This window comes from Saccopteryx leptura, chromosome 1, assembly GCF_036850995.1.
Source record: "Saccopteryx leptura isolate mSacLep1 chromosome 1, mSacLep1_pri_phased_curated, whole genome shotgun sequence".
Taxonomy (NCBI): Eukaryota; Metazoa; Chordata; class Mammalia; order Chiroptera; family Emballonuridae; genus Saccopteryx; species Saccopteryx leptura.
Genome location: NC_089503.1, coordinates 316,992,901 through 317,017,653, shown reverse-complemented (window position 1 = coordinate 317,017,653; position 24,753 = coordinate 316,992,901). Strand labels below are relative to the sequence as shown.

General features: G+C 58.8%; 1 protein-coding gene across 2 annotated transcripts in view; it reads left to right on the top strand.

Annotated features, from left to right (window-relative positions):
• The first annotated feature begins 5,360 nt into the window (after positions 1-5,360).
• WNT7B (Wnt family member 7B) overlaps positions 5,361-24,753 on the top strand; it is a 50,047-nt gene continuing 30,654 nt past the window's right edge. The window contains exon 1 of one of the 2 annotated variants that reach the window (XM_066358662.1): positions 5,361-5,848. In XM_066358662.1, coding sequence (XP_066214759.1) covers positions 5,778-5,848 — 71 coding nt within the window. In that variant the 5' untranslated portion in view covers positions 5,361-5,777. Of the gene's footprint in view, positions 5,849-9,797; positions 10,082-24,753 lie in introns of those variants that run through there. The other variant, XM_066358661.1, reaches the window with a different exon arrangement.

The following is a 24,753-nucleotide window of genomic DNA, read 5'->3' as shown; positions in this document are numbered from 1 at the left end:
TCCCAGCAGGCCACACTCTTGTCTGCCGTCCTCTGGGGGAAGTTCAGGCAGCAGACGGTGGTTGGGAGGGCTCTTCAGAAGACTCTTGGGCTCCTTTGGGAACTCCTCCATCTCCCACTACTTCTCCAAGTCGGGCTCCAGTTCTGTCTCACCAGAGGGTGCCCTGACTCTCACAATGAGCCACCCCTCCCCATGAGGCTCCACCCCCACCCTTGATGGGGGTGGGAACCCCAAGGGGGGGGGTCGAGAAAACCTTGTGCATGAAAAGGATCTGGGATATGGACTAGGAATATTCAACCATGTGCACACTCATCCAGAAGGGGCACTTCCCCAATGTCCCAATCTCCAGAGCCAGGGAGGTGTTTACTAGGCATGCACATTCACAGGCCCCCTCCCCAGGAGTCCTAGGAGTCGGCTGGTCTGGCCTGAGACACTCTATCCAGGGCCTGCTTCTGGTTGCCATGTCTCCCTTAGGTCTTCAATAGCCCCCCAGTGTCCACAGAATCAAGTATCTGCTCCCCAGCAGTGGGTGCTTGGGTTTCTGTGTCTGCCCCACCTCCAGGTCTCACCTTTCACTCGGTTGGCTTGACCACCTCTCAGCGCCCAGCAGCGAGTCATCGTTTGGATTTCTGTGCCCTAAGTCTGCATGTCCAATTCGTACTGTGCTTGTATTATATTGCCACAGGGGGCGTTACCACACACAGATTAAAGCCACATCTATTTGCTATACCACAGCTCCGTGGGTCAGAAGTCCAGCATGTCCTTTAGCTGGGTTCTCTGCTTAGGGTCTCTCACAGGTGAGATCCAGGTATAGGCAGGGCTGGATCTCACCTGAGGCTCTGGGGAAGAATTCATGCTCACTGGGGCAGAAGTCAGGTCCTTGTGCCTAACCTGTGGTGGTGCAGTGGATAGAGCATTGACCTGGGACGCTGAGGTCCTAGGTTCAAAACCCCGAGACTGCCGACTTGAGCGTGGGATCATTGATATGATCCCATGGTTGCTAGCTTGAGCCCAAGGTCACTGGTTTGAGCAAAGGGTTACGGGCTTGGATAGAGCACCCTGGTCAAGGCACATATGAGAAGCAATCAATCAATGAACGACTAAGGTGTCACAACTATGAGTTGATGCTTCTCATCTCTCCTCTCTCAAAAAAAAAAAAAAAAAAAAAGAAAGAAAAAGAAAATAAAAGATAAAGGTTAGTTCCTTGGGGCTATAGAACTAAGGTCCTCATTTCCTTGTTGGCTATCAGCCAGGGGCCACTGAGCTCCTAGAAGCCACCTGGATTCCTCACCACAAGTTCCCCTCCACCTCTGAAGCTGGCAACAGCACGTCAAGGCCATCTTGCACTGCAAATCTCTCTGACTGCAAATCTCTCTGACTGATCGCTCTGCCACAAGCCAGAAACAATTAGGCCAGGCCCCCTTGAATTTGCCTTTCGACAAATTCAAAGTCAACAGATCAGTCCCCTTATCATCTTGTGCCACATGACATGACATGATCATGGGCACTGTATCACCAATTCACAGCCCCTGAAATTAGGGCAGGACACCGTGGGGTCATTTAGAATTCTGCCCACCACACTGTCCTTCCTTTCCAGGCCCCCCTCAGGCACCTCCCTCCCCCTGGGGTTTGCCCAGCACCATCAGCACCTTCCTCCTGACTGCCTTCCTTGGCTTTTTACCACACTCAGTGTCACTCATTGAACAGGGGCTTCACTCCCTGAGGCACAGGCCCTGCCTCCCTCAACTCCGAAAGGGCAGTGAAAGAAGGCCAGCTCCAGTTCCGGTTCTGATAAGCCTGGGCTCGAATCCCAGCTCCTCCAACTGTGTGACCTTGGCCAAGCGTTTCCTTCTCTGCCTCAATTTCCTCACCTGTGCAATGGGTTTAGTAGCATCATTTCACAAGGTTGGGTGAGATCCAATAGGCAAGCACGAGCTCTTTATCTAGAAGGGGCTCACTACACATTCAGTGTAGCCTGAGTAGGAATTTTGGGGGCACAGGAAATCAAGAAGGAGGCAGGAGAGCAGCAGCAAGAATAGGATGTGCTTGATGCTATTAGGTGGTGGTTGAGGTCAAACTCAAGGGTCAGAGGAGTCACTGTCAGGTCCCTAGTCTCCAAAGTTTGTACCATTGCAAGATATGGATGGAAAATCATTCATTCATTCATTCAACAATTGTTTATTGAGTACTTACGACATGCCTGGTTCAATCTTAGCCCTGGGTATAGAGCAGGAACCAAAGTGGACATAGAGGTGATCCCCACAGAGCTTACAGACTGGTGGTAGACAGGAAACAAATAATGACATATTGCTCCCAGTGTCATAAAGGGAACAGCATAGTGTTATGCCAGAGAATATCAGTATTTGGGGGAGGAATGCGAGGGCCCCTTTGATGTAGGACATTTAAGCTGGGGCTACACAGAACCAGGGATAGAGCACTCCACTTGAAGGAACAATATGTGCAAAGGCCCTGGGGTGGGAACTAGCCTGATGTGTTCAAGTGACAGAAGGAAAGACCAGGGCAATGGAGAGGAGAGGACAAGTGTATGTGATGAGGTTGAAGGACTGGCAGGGGTGAGAGGATGCCTGTACTGAGTGCCCACACTGTGTCAGTTGCTGTTCAAGTGCTTTCACATGGGCTAACTCATTCAATGGTCAGAACCCCAGTGGGGTATAGGTGTTATTGTTAGCCCCACATGGAGATAAGGAAAGCTTTGCCTGAGGTCACACAGGTAGGAAATGGCTGAGCCCTGCTGAGCCCCACTGAGCCCAAAGGTGGCCCAAGACCCATCTGGGATTTCTACGGTGCCCTGATTCTGCACACTTCTACCCTTTGGGCATTGGCTGGTTTCCATATTGAGTGGGAACCAGAGCCCCATCCTGGCATAAGGGTCCACTCTGCTTCCTTCTACCTGATCTTTCCCTCACCTTAAACAGATGTGACCCTTGGAGCCAGACACAGGCCCTCCTCCTATTAAAGATAACTTGAGCCGCAGTTTCATCTGGGGGGAAGGGCAGGTGGGGTCAGGTATACCTCAGAGCCCTGGAATCAGCCCTGAAAACCGTGGCTGGTACCTCAGGTACAGCTGCCCTTCTGACCCCAGGCAGCTGTTTCTGCACCAGGCATGCATGCATGCATGCATGTATGGGTGTGCATGCATGCATGTATGTATGTGTGCATGTGTCAGACGCCAACGGGAAACTGAACCTGTGAGGGAGCCGGAGATCACGTGAGCGGCCCTTGAACCTGGCCAGGAAATACCTCAGACTTTTCTCCCTCGCGCCGCTACTCTCCCACAGCCGGCAGGGGGCAGCAAGATGCTGTGTGGCTGTCTTTAGCGTTCCCAGAGGTGTGGCACTGACAGGCAGGACGAGTCAGTGAACCAACCCTGGCCTCCCGCCCACAGACTGTAACCTCTCACCTCCTGACCCCAACTCTCCCACAACCCGGCTGGGAGGGGACAGGAGTGGGCAGTGGGGGTCCCTAAGTCCGAGGCCTGGGGCCTGCGCCGAGACACGCAGGTGGAAGGAGGCCACCACTGCGTTCATGGTTATTTAAGCCACGCCACATACCCACCATTCTTGAAAATTCACCCCATTAATGAACAGGGAGATTGAAGACGATGGCGGTGGGGGACGCGGAGACCCCTGGACGTTGTGCCAGGATGCGGACACTGCTCGCCTGACAGCTCTGTGGCCCCGCGGCACTGTCTCTTGGCTCACCCGTGGCCCTGCGGCCGAGCCCCCGCAGTGTGCCGCCAGGTGGCAGCCTCGGTCCGCGCGCCGAGCTCCTCCCGAGGCTCCCCACCCCCAGTCGACCTGGCTTCAGCCCACTGGCTGCGAGGGCTCGGCCCTGACCCTCAAGTTTCCATAGTTCAGCTTTCCATTCCGCGAAATCCGGGGTTATAGGGCGCAGGGGAGACTCGGAGGTGAAGCTGCTATTGTCATTCCACCTCTTTTTGTACCTCAATTTCCCTGCCTGCGATTATCTCTAATGTCCCTTTCATCTGGGAAGGCTCCCCATCCGCCTTGCTCCGCACAGCTGCACCGCTCCCCACCCTCCGATAGAGGGGCCAAGGAATGACCCGCCCGGGTCATGGCAAAGGTTCAGGGGATTTGAAGGATTAAGAGGGGATCAGGGGCAGGGGATTGAGCGGGACTGCAGGGGGCGGAGAAAGTAGGCTCTGAGCTCGAGGTCTCCGACTGAGCTTGGCGAGGTGGGACAAGGGTGACTGGCAGCAACACCCTTCCCCCACCTCCATACTCCCACTCTAGCGAGTGTCGGGTCCAGCTGGTCCCTAGGGACTAAGCTCTGCCCAGGTCCATCCACTCGCCCAAGAGGGCATCCGCAGAGCAGGCGAGAAACCTAGTCAGGACAGCAATTAGGCGGCCGGTCGCCATCCCACTCCCTCGGAACGGACAGGACTTTAGCGAAGCAGGGTCTGCGGGGGTCCTGGCGCCTACTCACTCCAGACTGAGCCAAACCAGACTGCTCAGGCTGTGTGAAGAATCGCGGCCTTTCTGACCTCGTGCTCTGCGCGCTGAATATGAACCCTGAGCCCGGCCCTGCACAGGAGACAGCACAGACTGCAGGGGCCAGGGTAGCCAGGAAGGAGAGGCAGGGAACACCATGGGCCGGGAGCTTCCCCCAAAGTCTGGGAAGCGCCCTCCATATTCTCTAATTCGTCTCTATCATGGTACTTAGTCAAATGCCTTCTTGCAGGAGGTCATCTGAGCCATCCCCCTGCATCTGGCTGGGCCTGTCTGTCCCTTCCCTGTGCCCACTATGAGTTAGTAATGCTGACAGGTGGAGGCGACCCTGGGTGCTCTGAAGGGAAGTCTCTGATAGAGGTCTGCGAGGAAGACATTGCTGCCTAGGCTAAGGGTGTGGCCCAGGAGGACCCTGTGTGAATAATTGCTGGGGGTAGGGAGGGGAAGCACGCCAGAACAGCGATATGGCTGGGTGGTCTCTTCCTCCCCCACTAGAAACTGGAGGCCAAGTGGCCACCACGATCTGTACCGTCCATTCCCCGGCACCCCCACCCCCACCCCTGCGGGCGCAGAGCAGCAGCCAGCCCTCGCAGGTGTCTCTTTCGAGCCGCACCCTCTCCACCGGCCCCCCCCTACGCACCCAACCCCCCTCCCCCATCCCAGTACTAGTAGGACGATTCGAAGGGAGCCGGTCTGGGGAGGGGGTCCTGGGGGTGGATGTGTCTGTGTGTCACGGGGGAGGGAGGAGAAAAGGGAGGGGAGAGCCGGGAGCGAGGGAGAGAGAGCGCGCGGCGAGCGAGGAGGGCGGGCGGGAGGCGGATCCTCCTACCTGGGGCGCGCTCGCTCCCTCGCAGCTCGCTTGCCCGGGCCGCGAGTCACCTGGGGAGGCCGACAAGTGCGGACACATTGGCCGCCGCGGCGCTCGGCGAGGCGCGCACGGCCCCAGGCGGCTGCGCCCAGTACAGGCAGCGCCTGCCTAGCAGCCGCACTCGGGGCCGGGGCTGGGCCCGGGTCCCCGCTGGCGCTCCTGGGGTCCCGTGGTTGCTTAGCCGGGCTCCGAGGTTGTGGCCCCCAGCCTAGGTCACCCCCCCAGGCGCAAGCGGCAGCGGCACCCCGGGCTCACCATGGTGGCAGCGCGCGCCGAGTGCCCGGGCGTCGCCAGCCGCCCGAGCCGCAGCGCCGGCTGAAAGCGGTCCGCCAAGGCCCCCCGCCCCTGCCCGTTCCCCGCCCCGCCCGCGCGTCCCCTCCGGCCGCCGCTGTCTATGGCGCAGCCCCCCTCCCTGGATCATGCACAGAAACTTTCGCAAGTGGATTTTTTACGTGTTTCTCTGCTTTGGCGTCCTCTACGTGAAGCTCGGGTGAGTAACGCCGTGGGTAGGGACTGCCGTCGGGAACCACCTCCTGGGTGTCCCCGCAGGAACGTGGGGACAGGAGGCTGCCATGGGCGGTTCTCGAGGATCCGTGGCTGGCCTGTGTGTTGGACCCTTGTCTAAGCCGGGCAAAGATGCAGCCGAGTCCCCTGAGCGGCAGATTCTCCCGAGGGGCGCCTAGTCCAGGGCTGGTGGAGGGAGAGCAGGGCGCGCAGGCGGCCGCGGGCTGGCTCGCGGGTAGCGGTGAGCGTGCGCGGCGCGTACTTTCACCTGTTTGGGCTCCAGGCCCCGGGGGTGGGACGCGCCTTCCCTCCCCCGGGCTGCGCTGGGCGCAGAGCCCGGGCCGAGCGCTCGCCGCCTGGAGGGCGCGCCGGGACGGGGGGCGGAAGGGGGGGTGTCGGGCGTTCCGGGAGGCCCCAGCGGGCGGGGGGGCGCGCACCCCGGCCGCGAGCGCGCAGGTCGGTGCGCCCGCCACGGCCCTTCGTCTCTATCCATCACCCGGACGTGTTGAAATTACCTTGACAACTTGTCCGGCTGGCTCGGGAGGGGCCGCACGGCCGGCCCGGCCGCCTCGGGCTCGGTCCGGGCCCCGCATCCCCGCCCTCCCGGGGATCTCGGCCCGTCCCCCTCTCGCTGCGCTCCCCCTGGCGCGGCCGGGCGGGCGGGCGCCCGGCGGGCCGCGCTCACAGCAGTAGCTGCTCCGAGTCGTATTTCCACATTCCTGAACCCAGCCGAGTCCTTACCTGTTGAGCTGCGATCTCCTTTAGACAGAATCTGTCTCAGCCTCTCTCGAAGTGGGGGTGGAGGGGCGGCATGACCGTGAGGGGGTGCGGTGCACCTCGCCGGGGCGCTCACGGCCCCGCACCCCACTGCTCCCTGTGCGCCTACTGTGCGTTGCCAGTGGAGAGAGGCAGGCCGATTCCAGTCTCAGGCAAAGCCGGCGAACAGCCCCGAGGAAGGGCCCGGCCAGGTGCCGCTAGTGGAGACGCAGCTTCCCCGCAGAGAGGTAGAAGTTCTACCTGAGAATAATTTCCTCCGTTGCCCCCTCAGCCATTTTACAGATGGAGAAACTGAGGCTGGTGACTGCAGGGGCAAGACTGGAAGCCCTTTTTCCCAGCCTCAGTTCTGCAGACTTGGCTGGCATCTCTGCAGCTGTTGGTGGCTCTTTTTTGTGGGTCTGTGTAGGCTGTGTCCCTGTGTGTTTGTTTATGGGAGGTGAGGGTGCATGCATCAGTCTGCTGGGTGGGGAGGGAGGCACTGTTTTCTGGACTCTCCAGCAGACTTTGCAGTTACTTTTCCTGTGTCCCCCAAAGTAATGGGCACCCCCTAATGAGGCTTTCTCTGCAGTCTGGTTCTCAGCACTGAGAGGCCTGTGTGTCCGGGCAATGCTGGAGTTAAGTGCCCTTACTTTTCCCATTTTTAAGGATTAGGATACCCAGCAAGGAAGGTCGAGTCACTTATCCACAAGAGTAAGTGGCAAAGCAGGGACTGGACTTGGCTCTGGTCTCCACCAGGGACTACTTTTCCTAGCACCATTTCCTCAACAGGAGTCATCTGGAAGCAGCTTGCAAGAGCTCTATGAAGCACCCCTACCTCCCCACTCCCAGGCAGCAAAGGGAGTGAAGTCAGTGCCCAGCCTAGGCTCCCCGGGCTGCTCCCCCAACACACAAATGCCCTGAACCTCCTGTTCCCTTCAGTAAATGGGACTGTAGGTCTGGCTGTCCTGAATTGGATGGTGGCCAGTGTTTGAATAGGGAGAGCCCAGTGAGAGAGGCCCAGCCTGTGCACCCAGGCACATGTGCCAGCCTCTCTGGGAGTGTATGAGAGCAGGTAGTGGCTCAGGCTCTGCCCTCTGCTCCCATGAAGGAATCCTGGAGTGGGGACTCCTCCCCCTGGTGTGCTCCCCTAAACACTCCTGTGGACCCACATCTAGGAAACCCAGAAAGACACTGTGGTACCTACTAAGGTGAGGGGGTTCAGTCCCTGCCACCATCTCAGCCCCTGCCATCCTTGAACTTGTGAGAGTGAAGGGGGTTGCTTTCTTTCAAGCCATCTTGGCTGTACAAGGCAGGGAGGAGAGGGAAGCTGGGCCCAGATGTCATCTGAGGGGTTAAATAACCTAGAAGCCCAGTGCATTGAGGACAAGGTTTGGGTGGTCAGTCCTCTCCCTCACTCCTCATCTGGTGACCTTGGGTGAGCTCTTAAACCTCCCAGCCCACCTTTTCTCATCCAAAAAGTGGGGTAGCCATAGTGCCTCCTTTACTGGGTGCTGTGATGTTTAGTCCTGGGGGCTTTAGCTGTGAGATTGGGGGCAGGGGTCCCAATAAACACCTGTTCACACCAGTCCAGCCTTTCTCATTGTTAATGACCACAGTATTACAGCTGCTGCAGGCACCCTGGGGACGCCTCCAGAGAGTGTATTCTGGGACCTCAGAATCGGAGGAGTTGGAACTTCAGGGTCATCAAAGTTCCAACCTATATGTTGGGGAGATATTCTGTGATCACAGCCTGCCAGCCCACACCTGTGTCCATGCAGCCCCCCCCCACCCCCCCACCCCCCGCACCACATGCCTCTCAGCCAGTGCAGATGTGCAGCCCCTGGGGGAGCTCCCAGACCAGCAGGAATGGAGAACTCGGTCCTCACAATCCCTATGGAGACTGGGGTCCCAAGACCAGCTGTGTCTTGGATTTTGCACAATTTTAAAACAAATGGCTTTGGGGAGTTACATTTCCTCATGTGGGGATGGAGCAGCCTCGAAGCTGCAGCCCTGGAAGAAGCCAAGCCATGGCTTGGAGCATCTGTCTGGAGTCTGGGCACCTGCTGTCTCCAGGAACAAGGGTCATGAAGTCCTAAGACCAGCCCTGCTCCATGCCTGCCTCCTGTCCTTGGAGCCAGGAGAGGCAAAGGGGCCTGAGATCCCTGGACCCAGCCAGAAAGGATGAAGTTGGAGAGGCAGCCTTTCCTCCAGTGTGCTAGGATTCCTTCATACCTTGTCTAGAATCCCGGAAATCCACTCACCCTGGGCCCGTTGGCCATATTGTAGAGACCTCTTTTTTCTTGTCATTTTACCTGCTTTGTGCCTTTGCCCCAGCTTATGGCGTCTATACTGTATCTAGAGGACCACTGATGTGTAGCCAAGCTTGTCAAACTACAGAAGGTGGGACTCAAAACCTGTGTTTCTGGGTTTTAAAAAAATTACACTTTATTACAACCAAAAGAAGTGAGGAGGAAAGCCAGAGTTGCGGGCCTCTGTGCACCTGCTGGGGGTACTTTTCCACAGTCTGCCTCTCCGAAGAGACTCAGAGGCAGAACCCTGCAGAGACACCAATGCGCATGTGCACAGGTGAGCCCTGCCAGGCTGGGTCTGGTTGGCCATAGCAGTGAGTGCATGCAACCCATAGCGAGCCTCACCAAACCCAGGGGCGCACGCGGTCAGAGGCGCAGCACACGTAGTGCATCTGTGCGCACACACCTGCGCCCTCACTGATGCGCCCACGCTCCCGCAGGCACACACAGGCACATGCAGGCACATGCATACACACAAGAGCACACATTGCGGAGCACAGCCTCTAAGAGAAGCGCACGCCCCCGCGCGGTTTACCCACGGTGCTCCCCCCCACCCCAAGGTGCACCCTTCAGCGTCGGCCAGAGCTGTGTGGCTCTCTGAAGTTGCGGGAAGGGGTCCCAGCCAAGGCAGTTTGGGCAAGCCTTGGGGGCGGCTCCTGCTGCGCTCTCGGGTCAGCCTCCCCTTTAAAAAACCCGCCCGCGGAGGAGGCGGATGTAGGGGCGGCCCGGCCAATGGCAGCTGCGTGCCTCTGGAGACTTGAAGACGTGAGCCAGAGCTAGTGACAGAGCCGGTTCCGACCGATCGACGGACGGAGGTCCAGACGGCGGCTGAGGCACACCCGCTGCCCCCTGCCGGTCCCCCCCCCCCCGCCCCGCACTCCAGTCCAAGCGCGATGCGCGGCCCTGGCGGTGGGGCACCGGCGACCACTGCGCCGGGACCCCCACGCCAGGGTCCCTAGCGCCCACTGCCGCTGCCCTACCTCGGGGAGGGCCGCGGAAACCTCGGTATCAGCTGGCTCAGGCGCCCTGCCCGCGGGGCCTGCCCAGCCTCGCCAAGATCGCCGGCCCACCATGCTCCTGCTGTCGCCGCGCAGCGCGCTTCTCTCCATCTATTGCCCGCAGATTTTTCTCATCTTGTCCAGCGGCAGCTACCTGTGAGTGCCGCGGGCCGCATGCGGGGTGGGCGGGCGGGGGCACTCCTGCATCAGCCTTCCCCGCAGGAACTGGGAGGACAGGGAACGAGGCAGTGAGGTCCCTGGGCGGGGCGCCGGGTGTCCGGTGTGCGCAAAAACAGGGAGATTTTGGGTCGCCTGGCTGGCCTAACCCGCGTAGGTGGAGGGCCCGGGGATGAGGAGAGCTCTGGCAATGAGAAGTTCCGGCTTTGGGGTTAGAGAAAAGGTGACTCCCGAGAGGCCTGAATGACTCCCGAGACCAGGCTGAGGCACCAAGCGCAAAGGCCGGAGGGCGCGGGGGCGACACGGAGATTCCCTGCGCGTCCCAGCAGAGTCTTGGACCAACGGACTCATCCTACCAAATGTACATCCATGCCGGCACGGTCGTGCCACATTTGTGAAAACCGTATCCACATAACCCGCTCGGCCGCATACAGTGGCGCACACGTGCACGGGGCACCCCAACAGACAGCGCCCAAGCTGTTCTATGAGGTTGCTGCGGCTTCTCGTGTGTTCCCTCCGAGCTGGGGGCTTGATCCCTGCTTGGGCCGACTTCTCACCCGGGGGGCGGCGGTGTGCACAGTGTGCCCGCGGCTAGCCGAGGTGCGCCGTGCAGTTCCAGCCAGGGCAGCGCTGAGCGTGGGCGCGCGTGTGCGTTGGGCCGGCCAGCGCCCGCGGGGCTCCGGGCAGCTCCAGGCAGGGCTCGGCCTGGCCCAGCGAGCCGAGGGGGCCCGTTGGCGCAGTGGTGGCTTCGTTGGATTCCTAATGGGACGCATATGCTCTGGCCTCCGATTTAAAAAAAAAAAAGTTTGATTTATGGAACCACCGTTTGGGGGAATTTAAGCTGGATGCTACTGATTAAACCTCAGAGCAGCTCTCCCTCCCCCTTCTTTCCTCCCCTCCTCCTCCTCCCCCTCCCTCTCCTTTACACGCGGGCCACGTCCGGGGTCGCCTAACGCGGCCAGAGGGGGCAGCCGTTGCCTTCCCGCTCCCTGAGCCACCCCCTCCCCCCACGAAGCCGCAGTCCTAATAAATCGCCGTGCCCCCACCCCCTTTTAATAGAGACACAGCCAATTTCTTCTCCAACTCCTAGGAAATTACTATCCTACCAGTTTTCCTTCTATAAATAGTCGCGCATCTTGAAACAAAAGTTCGCAACCACAGCCAGATGCTGCGAGGCCCGCGGTTTCCCGGGCTGTGGGACATAATTACAAGGTCCGGGCGCAGAGAACGCTCCAGGCCCGGCGGGCAGCCCCGGCTGTGGAGGCATCGCCTGGGGGGGGGGGGATGAAGCAGGCTGCCCCAGGCAGGGCGGGTGGAGACCTCCTGATCATTGGGGACTCCAGCTAGTCCTGTTTCTGGGGTCCCCCAAGAAGTGGATCAGCCCAGGGGGCCTTGGACTCCCAGTCTCAGGTTCTCAGAGGTCCGGGTGTAGGTCCAGAGCTTCTCCTTTACCAGAATCCCCAGCATCACAATCTTAAATCTTGCTAGACAGTCCTCAGCTCCTCTGCTTAAGAACCCATTTTGGACCCAGCTGGCTGAGGTTTGGTGTTAACGGGGAGGTGTTCAGGGGCTGGGAAACCTGGACTCCCTGGACGGTTTGTAGTGAGATTCTGCAAGAAGGAGGCGGGTAAGGGGCTCAGGAGCTGGTGAGAGGGGGTGGGGGGACAAGGCAGCCGCTGAGTTGCTATGAGGCAGGTGATGGCCAGTATACCTCCCCAGACCCCAAGTTTTCCTTTGGGTTTGGCCCTCCAAATCAGGGTCTACAGTGACATCTGTGCCCACACAGGCTCTCTTCACGAGTGTGCCTGCCAGCTTTGTTGGCAGAATTCTCCCAAGGCAACGGCTTTCCCAAATGGTCCTGAGCCAGTTCTGGGGTCTGGTGTGGGTGGTGGGGGAGTAAGTCGGACTGCCCCCTGCCCTACCTTCATCAACTGGCCTTCCAGCCAGCCCAGCCTGACCTGCTGTCCCCAGGGAAGTGCTGATGCTAACCTTTCCTGAGGAGAGACAAAACCAGACATTCCCAGGAGCAAGGGAGGAAGGCTTCAAGCATCTCTAGGGCTTCCCTGCCCTGCTTGGGTGGGCAGAGACCAGATATAGAAGATGCCGTGGGTGGGAGCAAACTCCAGGTGGTGCAAAGGAGAGTGCATGGTGAGAAAACCCTCTTTACTGGTTTAGCTGATGCCTGAAGGCAGGTGAGGCGGCCAATGCAAAAGTGCTTTGAGACCTGTTGTGGGCCAATGGTAAGCCCACCTCAGTGCCACAGGAATGCTGAAGAAGGTTGGCCCTTGGAGAGCTGAGGACGCCCGGGGCAGGAGGAGCCCTGGGTGGAGGCTGCTTTCTGCTTCAGAGAACTTTCCAGAAGGCATCCCATTGCTGGCATCACAGACACTGGCGGACAGTTGATCCTTTCCCTTTCATCTGGGTTGCTCTCCCAGCTCCCTGTCCTGGGCTGTGGTCCGTGCACAGTGAATCCCAGATGCATGCCTGGGCCCCTGCCACTGATTGGGTCCGACGGGTGTGCTGGCCTGGAAGGGCCCTGAGCTTCCCCGTGCCTGATGCTGAGCTCGGCCAGCTAAGCTTGTGTGAGGCGGCTCTGGCCAGCCATACCCTCCTCTGCACCTCTGTCGTCAGAGCAGAAGCTCCCAGGGCTGGCGGGGGGTCAGTGAGGGCCCAAGGGAGGGCAGGTGGGGGGCCGCAGGCCAAGAGGATGGTTTGTGATGCCAGGTCAGCTGGTATGGGCGCCTGGTGGAGGCCTCCTGCCAGGACCAAGCTGGCCTCCTGTGCTGGGCAGGTCTGTTCCGGTCTTGGCCTCCCCCTCCCAGATGTGGGGGTTGGCTGCAATGATCCCCCAGGTCTTCCGGTAGGAGCCTTTCATGGTGACCTCCTGCTCTGGGGAGCTGAGTGAGTCATGAGTGACAGGGTGGTTACTCACCGACCACCTGGTTGTGGGGGGTTAGGGGGCATTCACCACTGCCCAGCCAAGGCTGGGCTTCTTCCCGGCTCTACTGCTGTGGCTTTATTGGTGGTGTCCACCGCAGTCCCAGAAGCCATGTGGGCATGACCCTAGGTGGGAGGGGGGGCTGAATCAGGTCTGCTCCTGTGGCATCACAGCCCGCGTGGGGGCAGAATGGGGCCACCGGCTCAGGCATGGACAGGTCACCCTTGGGAGGAGCAGCTCCCGGCGTGGAAGGCTGTGTTTATCAGGATGTGAAAGGAGCTCTGCTGTGTGTCCTCGATCAGGTCCATGTGCCTCTCTTGGCCTCAGGATACTCATCTGTTACCAGGGCTGGAGAGCCTTCCTTTTCAGACTCAGATCAGGCCCATGTGCCTTCAGGTCTGAAAGCACGTTCAGCTCTGGAGAAAGGTGGGTGTGTACACAGGGGGGTTAGAGCCAAGGAATCTGACAAAATCTTAGCACCCAAGGGACCCCCAGCTCAAGAAAACCCCAAGAAGTCACTGGCATGTGAGTGAGACTTGTCAACCACTAGTTAAAGGGGGGGCTGGTGCATTCTGGAAAGGATTCCCTTTGATCCTCTGTGTGTGGGTAGGGAGGGCGGGGGCAGGCAGGGGTTCCTCATAGGCTTCTTCTGGGGCCACAGTGAGTTCTGCAGCTGAGTGTTGAGGCCTGCAAGAGAATGGTCCATTTTCTAACCAGGTTTCCTTTGAGTCCTTGTGAGGCCAAGATGACCCAGATCCCATTTCCATTTTTCCTCTTACTGCCTGGGTGCATCCTGGAACCTTGGCTGTGTCCTCCATACAGAAGGGCTATGGGAACTCAGCTCTGCCAGAGTGGGTGTGAGAATTCAACAAGCAAATGCAGAGATGTGCTTAGCTGGGTCCCTGGTATGCAGTGCTCAGGAGATGGGGTCATTTTCAGCTATTAGGAGAAGAGAGGCCCAGTGGCTGTTTATTCAGAGGAGAGTGATGAACTCTTAAGGGTGTCTTGGAGGGCTTCCTGGAGGAGGTGACACCTAGACAGAGTTTCAAAGAATGGATAGGAGTTGCCCAGACTAAACAGGAAGGTGCGAGAGAACTTTGGAAGGAATAGCTCTTCTCTTATCAAGCCCATTCACCCAGGGTTCCTCTTGAGGGAGCCTCACAGTGTCTTGCTGAGGTGGGCAGACTGAATGCCAGGGTCAAACAGAGAGGCCTGCTTCTGAGGTCACCTGGAGCCTAAGGTAATAGCCCTCTGAGGAAGTGTTCCCTATGGTGGTCCAACAGAGAGAAGAGCCCCAGGGTCTCCGGCGCCTCAAGATTGGTGCAGGCAACTGGTGGAGGCTCTCTGAGGGGAGGAGGGCACCACGAGGGGGGGTGTTGTTTCTGCATTGGGCTCCCCTGGGGACATGGTGGACACAGGCCTAGCGAGTCACACTCCCTGCCCCCTTCACCCTACCAGATCCCTCAGAATCTTAGCAGCCTGTGGGGAGCCCAGACTCCCAGCGGGGGATCTGGACCAATGCTCTGGGCAGAGGGTGGCAGCAGGGGAGGGGAAGGGATGAGATGGAGGTCTTGATTGAGGGAACCAGACCTGTCAGCTCAGGATTGGGGAGTACCCGGAACAGCCCCCCCCCCAGTGCAGCCTGTGGCCAGTCCCCTAAATGCTGGGGCTTCCCTCCCCCTGGGCAGTTGGAGGGGTTTCAGCTGGCTCCCCTGAGGCCTCCATTTTTCATGGCCCTGGGTCCAGCTTAGATAGGGCTCAGCACCCCCCTACCCCCCAGCAAGGGGACAGGAGGCTGGGCGCCCTCCCTTGTCAGATGAAACCCCGGCCCAGGGCTCCCTCAGCCTGATGAAAGGGTCATTGTGTGGTGCAGGCCGCCCGCTGGCCAAGGACAAAACCACCGTTTGTCCTCCTTCCCTGGCGCGGGGCTGGGGCCTCCCCTTGGGCTGGCCAACAGGGTGGGGGTGGGCACAGGTGCGTTCCCTCTTTCCTTTCTCCATCTTCCCTGTCTTCATCACAGAGCTGCTCCACTTGCTCAGCCCCCCCCCCAGTCCTGCTTCCCACCCTGGGTGTCCTCACCCCTAAATGGAGAGCCTGAGCCTCAAGCCAGTCCAGTTGTTGGCAAAGAGGTAGTGAGCTCTCTGGCCCTGGAGGCATTCAAGCAGATCCAGAAGTGAGGCCAGAGATGCTGAGGAATGGCCTTGCCTGGAAGACAGCCAGCCCTCACTGGGTCATCTGTGCTGGCAGCCATATAGTGTGCTTAGCCCACTCCATGAATGAGGATACTAAGGCCCCAAGGCAGTCACCCCATAGCCTCAGCGGCAAAGCACAGCAGGGGTCCTGGAAACCTGCCCATCAACACCTCTCCCAGCCTCAGGCTGGAGCAGGTGGCCTCTGAGGCCCCAGGGAGTCCATGAAGGGCTCTGTCTGAGGCTCTGATTGGACGACACTGTAATTCGGCAGTCTCCAAGTAGTCATTGCTGCAGCAGACCTTAAAGCCTGTCAGCTGCCCAGAGTGGATGCCACCCTGCCCAGTGAGCAGCTCCCTGCACATCAGCCATGATCTGGAAGAGCCTGAGTTAGCACCCCTGGCTCCCATCCTGACGAGACCTGTAGTCTTCCATCACTTTCTGGACACCACCCCACTCTCCCTGTGGATGTCCCTGTTCCCCACTCCACTCCACTCGCCTCCCAGGTCAGAGGTGTTCCCTGTGCTGTTGTGCTGGGAAGCCCTGCCACCGTGCCCAGGCCTCTGGAGGGAAGGAGCCAGGACAAGGGTGGGTGGTGTTTCAGCTCACCTCCCTTGGTGCCACAAGGGTGCCAAGGACCCTCATGGTAAACCATATTTAAAAGCACCTTTGAATGGAATTCCTCTAGAATAGACTACCTGCTCCTGGGAGACTCAGGTGTTCTCCTGGAGGACGCAGGTACCCTTATAAGGGCCTCTTGTGGGACTGACATGTGCACACCAGTTGGGGTACGCTTTGGCCGTTTCCTCCCTTGCCACCAGGACAGGGGGCTAAGCAAGGGCTCTGTGTAAGGGTCAAGTGGGGTGCATGATGGTCAGTAACTCTCTAAGTCATGCCTAAGGGGGCTGAGCCCAGATGCCAGCCTGGGTCTGTGCTGCCTCTCAGGGCATCCTGCTGATGCAAATGCCACTGCCTGTGACCTCTGGTTAGAATTGTCTGTTGACCTGGAGTCATAAGAAGGCAGGCCCAGTTGACCAGCTTGTGATCTCTGTTGGGTCAGCATGTGTTTGGTGCCATGTGCTGTGGATTTGTGGCAATCTCGGGGGTCACCTGCCACTTTTCTGGACCTCAGTTTTTCCATCTGAGTAATGGGCCTAGGTGTCCTCTGCCCTGCTCTCCTTCTCCTCTTCCTGCCAGCCTCCCTCACCACCCTGGGCCCTCCCCCACCACACCACGCCCCTCCCACCACAGCACCTATGGCAGCCCGTGGGCTAGGTGAACACGATGAGCCGTGTGTGCAGGTGGGACTGGGCAGCCCCTCCCTTCTTCTCCTGTGCTACCCACAACGGGAACCCCTACCCCATCTGCAGTGAGGGTGGATCAGGGAAGACTGCTTGTGGAAGGTGAGCTCTGACCTGGTCCTAAAGAATGTGCTGGAAAGGATAGCATTTCTGGCAGAGGGACGACTGTGGGTGTGGGCTGGAGAATGAGGAGTGGGTAACAGCCAGAGTGGGGTGGGGGTGGGAGAGGAGGGCGGAGCGGTGGCAGGGGCAGCTGCCCCAGTCCTGGGAGCTGAGGGAGGGAAGGTTTTAAGCAGAACAGGATGGGTAGATTCATTCTGGGTATGGGGTGGACAACAGGAGGTGGAGGATGCTGCTCCAGCCTCTGGCCTCAGATGGGGGGAGCTTTGGGACAATTTCCCCAGACAGAATCTGCAGGGCTGACTGGGAAGGGGTCACCATAGGCACACAGGCTTCGTGAGGCCGGGCTTGTGTTGTAAGGTTAACAGCTGCCTCCCCCCGCTTAGGACCCAACACAGCAGCTGGCACCTAGTTGGTGCCCAGTAAACACATGTCAGGTGGTAAGATGCCTACTCATGTGTGGTAGGCCCAGTGAGGCCCAGACCTGTCAGGGCCCACTGCACAGTGGTGGCAGAATCCTTCAGGCTAGTGCTGCCCCTGGCAGGTGTAGGTGGGCACAGGGGTAGGCTGGGAACTGGAAGACTTCCCAGCTGCCCCCAACTCAGTCTTCCCAGGGTGACTTCACTGCTGGTTGGGAGCTCTGGAATTCCAGCTGCGGCCGCCATGCCCCCTCTGGAAGAAGCTAGAGCATCACCTTGCTGTCCCCGTCTTCCCTGGGTCCATCCTGGGTGCCATCCACCCACATTGGGCCCTTTAGTGGCTGAAGGGGTGGCTTGGCCACATCCATGGACAAAGCCCCTGTCACTGCCTCAGCAGGGTCACCACCCCCCTTGGTGGCACTGTCCTGGGGGTAAAGCACAGTGTCTGACATGCCCAGATTCCTGGGGTGGCCTTCCTGAGCCTCAGGCCCATGAAATAGGGCCAGCCCAGGGAGGATGCTCAAGAATGTGCCTAGGGCGTTGGCTGGACCCCAGGGCTGGCCAGGCAGGCTGGTGTTAGGAGAGCACTGGACAGGGAGTCAGCAGCCTCAGGCTCTGGTAGCTCACCCTGTCCCTAGTAGCTCAGAGCACACCAGGCCTCTGGGCTCATTACACAGGGCATGGCGGGGACTCCAGGGACACTGGTTCTGGAAATGACAGATGGGGGCTGCAGTCGGTTGTGTCTGGGGCTGGCTCTGGGCTGAGGGCTACACCCATCCTCTCTCTCAGACCCCACCTGGCTGGTCCTGTGACCTAGGGGGGCTTCACTACAAGCTGTAGCCCCAGGACATGTGCGGGGAGGTGGACATACTGGCCCTGTGCTCCCTTATTTCCTTTTCAGCAGCTCCGAGAGCAAGGCAGGATATGAGGTGTGCTGACTCCATCTTCTAGGGAAGTCCTCCTTGTTGTCTAGCTTCTGCTTCAAAGTGGGCATTGCTGGGTGCTCTGCCCCCCCCCCCACCCCGCATGCTGGTCACTGCATGCTTAGTTCCCAGCCCCTCCCAGAGAGGTGTTGAGAGCCAGGGTTTGCAGCCAAGTCTGAGTGTGAGCCCAGAGCGACCCCTGGCTCCCCCTCCCTGCCTTCCTTCCAGGGTGGAGATTCCTGTAGGGGGAGGAGAGAGAGGGAGAGGGGGAGGCGGGAGGGCAGCCAACAGTGGAAGAATGCTAAGGAAACAGGAAGTGGGGAGAAAGGCCGAGGGTGCCTGGTCTTGCCCTTGGGTCTGATGTCGAACCCTTGCCAGGTGGTTGTGTGGCCTTGGATGTGTCTCCAAAGGGGGCTGGCTGCAAGAAGGGGGAACATGTGGTCCTGAGCAGCTTCAGGCAGGACCCCGGGGCCTCTGAACCCAGGGAGGTCTTCTGTAGGTGCTGGCCTCATTAAACACTCGCCACATAGGTGAGGTCATCACAGCCAGGATTCCCGGGGGTGGAGCACGCTGTCCCTGAGGTAGTGAGCACCCTGTCCTGCAAGGCATCCAGGCTAAGGGGTCAGCTGAGGAGGAGGACCTGGTGGCCCAGAAATTCTCAGAAGTTGAAGCCCAGAGCAGTGGGCTGCTTAAGAAGCGGGACGGCTGGGGAAGGTTCTGTGCCCAGGAGGTTCTGGCCCAGAGGGGGTTCCCGGCTTTGGTGAGAACAGAGGGCAGGGCCTAGAGCCTGGAGGAGCCCAGATGGGGCTGGGCCTTGGCCTGGGCTCACACTGGGCTCTGAGGTTCTGTGTGGCCCATGCAAGCCCCACCTTCATCTGTTTCTGGAACGGGCCACCTCTAGGATGGCAGCCTGAATTTTAGTCCTGGGGCCAGGAGCTCAGGCCTGCCCTGCAGTCTACACAGAGGTGACGGCTCACTGCCCACTGCCTTCAGGGACTCAGCCTCCAAACCTGCAACTCAGACCGTGTCCAGAGTAGTCAGGAAGGGTGAGGCCTGGCTGACCCATGAGGTACCCCGACTCCCAGCCTGGCCAGCTTCTTCCCATCTGTCTCACCTTCCAGTTCATTCACCATCTATCCTGAGGTTTCAGGTTGGCAATCCTGGTTACCCATGCCTGCTAGGTGCCCTTACTTCCAATATATCTGGGGAATTGGGGCTGAGACCAAGGCCAGGGCTGGAAGAGGAGTCTCACTCCTGCTGGGGCCTTTTGTGTGCTGCGTAGCCTCAGGTACTGTGGCACCGGTATTCCCTCCATGAGGAATGAGGAGAAAGGCCAGGGATAAGGCTAGGGAAGGTCCAGAGCACAGCAAAGGGTTCCGGAAGTGTGGCCATGGCCTGGCTAGACAGGTGTTGCTGACTCAGCCCTCAACAGCCTCTGCAGGAGCCTGGCATAGATGCTGGGAGAGAGGACAGAAGAGAGAGGCAGGAAGACTTCTTGGAGGAGAGAGCAAGCTGGGCCTGGAGTTTTTCCTGGCTGATGGAGAGGGCAGGGAACCCTTGGAGGGGGATTTGCAGGTCCAGTATGTCTCTGAATGCCCAGTATAGGTCTGGAAGTGTCTGAGGTCAGGGATCAATGTCATGGGGTCACAGTGATGGGGTGAGGTTCTGATTCCATAGATTTAGCAGCTGTGGGGCCTACTCTTAGGTGTGGAGGACCCCCTGGCTGTCTTTGCCCACCTCCAGTGGCTTCAGCCTTGCCCAAGACCCCCTTCCTGTTCACTGCCTGCTTTTGCCCAGCCTGTCTGGTTTCTTTCCAGGGTAGGGTCCCTGGATGCCAGGCCCAGAACGCCAGCTCTGTGGGGAAGGAGGGCTGGCAGCTGCCCACCAGGGACATGAGGGAGCAGATGATGCTGTTCTCTTTTCCCCAGGGACACTGTGGGCAGTGGACTGAATGGAGCAGTGGCCTAGAAGGGCTATTATTGCTGGCAGGAACCACGGTGCCAGGAGTCAGCCTGCAGGAGACCCTGCCTGCGAGCGAGGGCTACTCTCCCCATTGGACAGATGGGCAAACTGAGACTCAAAGGGCCAGTGAGAGTCAGTGGCTGAGCAGAACTCAAACACAGGACCCCAAACCCAGAGGACTCTCTTTAGGATACAGCTATAGGTACCTAGGTTGTCATCTCAGCCTCTCTCTACAGTGATGGGAAACTGAGGCCCAGGCAGGGCAGGTGCCTAGCGGTGCCCCTTCCCATCTCCAGCCCCTCTGTGCTTCCTCTTGGGACACCCTGGTTCGTACCCACAAGCCCTGATGCCCCCTTCTGGGTGTTCTCTAAACCTCAGTTTCCTCATCTGTATCGGGCTGGAGAAGCCCATCCTGAAGAGCTGCCCTAGGAGGAGGTGGATATGCAGCCTTTTTGAACTGTTCCTCTTCTGAAAGTGGAGGCCCTGAGTCTGGGCAGGTGAGGTGACAGGCCAGCTGGCCAGGGCGGGCTGTGGTCAGGCCTGTCTTCTGTATACATGAACCTACCATCATCTTGCTGGTCTGGGTTCTTCCAGCCCAGACCAGGAGAGGGAAAGGCCATTTGCCAAAAGAGGGCTGATGGTTTCCTATTTTCAGATGAAAAAACTGAGGCTCAGAACAACGTTGCAGTGGCCTTTCTGACACCTGGGGATGTCCTCAAGCCCCAGGCTTGAGGACCGAGTGGGGCCTTCAACTCTAGTAGGGGAGGGAGACACATAGACTCCAGGAAGACCCGAGGAAGCACAGGTGGCCGAGCTCCACAGGCCCTTGCACCAACTGTGTCCAGCCCTGACCCATTCTGTTCCCTTCTATGCTGTCCCACTCCATAGAGAAAGGCTGTGGAGACCCTTCCGGTGCCAAGCTCTGACACTCTGATGGTGGCTTGGGGGCTCTGCAGAGTGACCCCACCCCTGAAAGACATTCTTATCCCCACTTGACAGGGGCACTGAGGCCATCATTAGCCCCCATGGTACCCTGCTGAGCTCCAGAGCCTGCCCATCTGTGGCTGGAAAGTTCTGGGCCAACCCCTGCTCACCTGAGGGACAGCTGGCGGGATGTGGCATTGGGTGGGCGTGAGGGCCAGGTGCCACCCTCGCAGGTATTTGCAGAGTACTTCCTGGACAAGTGGACCCAGGCTCACCTCCCTGGCTGATCACAGATAATTAGAACATTCCTCAAATATTTTGCTGGAGGATGCATGAGAAGGAAGAATTACAAAGTTCCCCAGGCCAGGAGAATGGGCTGGTGGGGCTCTGGGCCAGCCAGGCGGCCAGGGCAGGAGCCACGGATGGGGCCCCGGAAGGAGGCTGGGGATGTGGTCCAACTTGGCTAGCTTATCCCCACCTCCCAAGGAGCTGGAGCTGGGGTGGGGGTTCATGTCCAAAACCAGTTCAGAGCCCAGCCAGGTGCTGGACAATGTTGGGGATCCCTGATCTGGGGAGCCCACAGTAGGTGGGAGTGGACAGTCTTGCCCCAAATGGCATTAGGAAAAGCCAGAGGGGGTCCAGCTCAGGGTCCTGCTCCCTGGGCCTCTGTGGGGGAGGGCCATGGGTCCAGGAGGACATGTTAGCCGGGCCAAATGTGAATACACCCCCCAGAGCAATGTGGGGTAAGAAGGAGTGATAAGGAGTGTGCTTGCAGCCAAGTCCTGATGACACCCAAGGCCCTGTCAACTCAGGCCCTGCGGCCACTGTCCTGCTGATGTGGGGAGGAGCAGGTTGGGCGAAGGTGTGGTAGCCCTGGGGGGCAGAGGGGGCTGGGTGGGTTGCCCTCCCAACACATACCACCTGAGGATGGGAAGGGAGGGGCGGGGCAGGTGTCTCCCAGTGCCCCTCCTACCTCTGGGGGGAGGGGTGGCCTGAGTGTTGAGGGCCAGAGATTTAGTCATGAGGTCATGCTCCAGGAAGACCTTGGGTCTTAATCTCCCCCTTCGAGTATTGTCCTGGTCCTACCCTCCAGAGCACCCCCACGCTCCTATGGAGCTGCCCCAGGCGGGGCTTTGGCAGGGGTGGTCTCAGCCAGAGTTCAGAACTGTCTGCTCCCAGCCTCCATCAAGGCCTGGCCCACTGTTGGGTCTAACTCCTCAGGGAAGGGGATGCCAGCAGGTTGGCAGCTCAGCACACTGGCCCCAAGTGCTGGGCCGGGTACAGTGGAGAGGAGGAAGGTACCACCTGTCACAGCCCTGGCCATGAAGGGCCCCCTCCTCTCCAGGGTCTCCTGTCCCTCTCCTCCTCACTGCCCCAGGAGCCACTGAAAGCAGCCTGTCTTCTTTATTTGGGGTTCACACAGGCCAAGGGATTTGTGGGGACAGACTGGCCACATTGGTGGCCAGAGTCCAGACAGGGGGGAGGGTGGGTAGGCGGACACCCACCTTTGGAGGTGGGATTTGGAGGACCAGGCTGGGATGCCTCTTGATCCCAGGGTGTCTGAGAGCCTGGGTCTGGGCTATACTCCTGTTGGGGTGGTCCCCAAGGCCAGGCACACACATAGACAAGGCATGCAACAATGATACTGAACAAATGTTCACATTGTATTTATTAAGCACATGTTCTTTTTTTTTTTTTTTCCCCACAGAGACAGAGTCAGAGAGAGTAGCAGGCAGGGACAGACAAACAGGAAGGGAGAGAGATGAGAAGCATCAATTCTTTGTTGTGGCACCTTAGTTGTTCATTGATTAAGCACATGTTCTTTATTTTAATTTTTGTAAGACAACTTGGCCTTAGTCTGTCAACCCTGTAAATTTGTGTTTCACAGCCTTTTCATTGAGGCATAACTTATGTAAGGTAAGGGCAGAAAAATCTCAGGACAGTTTGCTGCATTTTTACATAGGTGGGTACCTGTGTAATCACTGCCCAGCACAGGACAGAGGACATTCTGGAACCCAGCAGGCTCCCCTGGAGCCCCTCCCAGCAGGTGCCTCCCACCCACAGTGACTCTAGTCTGACTTGTGTCTCGTGGAGGGTTGTGCTTGGTCTAGAGTGTATGTCCTGTCTGGCTTCTTTCTCTCCACCATTGTCTGGGAGCATCACCCACATGGACATGTGCCACCCACTGGGCAGACATGCTGCAGTGCATTTGTCATTCTTCTGGGGGACACCCAGACAATGTCCCAGACTCATGTGCACATTTTCGGTGACCATGGAGCTCATTTCCCGTGGGTGTCTAGGCTCCATTCAGAGTGGGGTGCTGGGTCGAGAACTGATCCAGGAGTGAACCCACGGGGGTGTGCGTGGCGGTGACGTGGCTGCCCACTGACTTTAGAACTGCTGGGGTAAATGCCAGTCACCCCCTCTCCTGATTGATGCGGCTGGACCCTGGGGGCTCAGCAAGTGACAGTCAGGAATGGGCCTCCAGTCTCAGGCCACGAGGGCTAATGGCGGCCAACACCAGTGGCGTCTGACCACAGGAGGCTACAAAGTGCTGCATACTTCACATCTTGTCCTGCCAGCAGCAACATGATGCGTCAGGCCTGTCATTACTCCCATTTCACAGATGTGGAAACTGAGGCACAGAAAGGTTAATCAATTTGCCTGAGGTGTCAAAGCTGCGAAAAGGCAGAGCCAGGTGTCCAGTCAACCTGGCCGACCCCTGTGCTCGTGTTCCTCACCCCTGCCCCGCAGAGCTGCCAGGTGAGTAGACTGGTACCTTGCTAATGCCATAGCAGACACCCTGTTGGCCATTTCTGTACCTGTCTGCCACCTGGCAGTGGTCACCTCGCCCCTCACCCCACTGGCACTGCCTCATCCTTGGGACCACTCTGGCAGCTCTTTCTACCTTCCTACAGTCCAGCACAGCCCCTCCCACGATGCCCAGCTCAAATGCAGTGCCAAGCCTTCTGCTGGCCTCACTGCCCTCTGGTCTGAGGCTGGAGGCCCTGTCCACAGTCCCCATGGGACAAGAGCTCTTGTCTGCAGGGCTCAGAACCCCTTTTCTGAGCTCCCTCCTCTGACTGGCCCGGCCAGGGGTGAGGAAAGTTTCCAGACTTTCAGCTTTGCCCCCTTCTCCTGGCATCTTGCCCATGTCCCAAGGCCCCTGAACAATGCAGGGGATGAGCCCAGACCAGAATTTTCCATGGGAAAAGCCAGCGACTGAAACAGGAGCACCTCGCCTGGCTTCTCTGTGCACACAGGCCACTCAGAAGGCCCTTGCTGGCCTCTCCTGGAGCACCTGAGCGGGCAGCTGCGGGCCGGGAAGGCTCCAGAGGATTCTTCACACTCTGGGGCGAGAGCCGGGCCCTGCAAAACATGCATTCACCCAGACTGCCAATTATCCCACGATGCTGCCTGCGTCCGCCCACCTCTCTCCTCCCGAGCACCAGTTGTCTAGTTATTATGTTTTTATCCCTTTTCCCCACTCCGATGGTTTCCTAATGACGGCCAAGTTGGTTGCCCATCTCAGCAGCCCCCTCCTTTCCAGGCGGAAGGAAGAGTGTGGGCAAGTCTTGGGGTGTGGCAGGACCAGGTCTGCTTGAGAGGGCAGTGGTCAGACTGGGCAGGGTGTGTGTGGGCCGTCAGGGAGGGGATGACAGGGTGGCTGATGGGACTCTGGACTTCGAGAGCCCACAACAGACGTGTTCGTGAACCTGAGTGAATGAGTGAATGACCTGGAGGCTTTTCAGCAAGGGAAGGATGTAAGCCATTCTGAGAATGAGAAGTGGGCATGGTTTCCACTCGAGGCTCCAGGCTGTTCTCGATATGTGTAACGCACCTACTATGCACAGTGCTCAGAGCCACAATGCTGT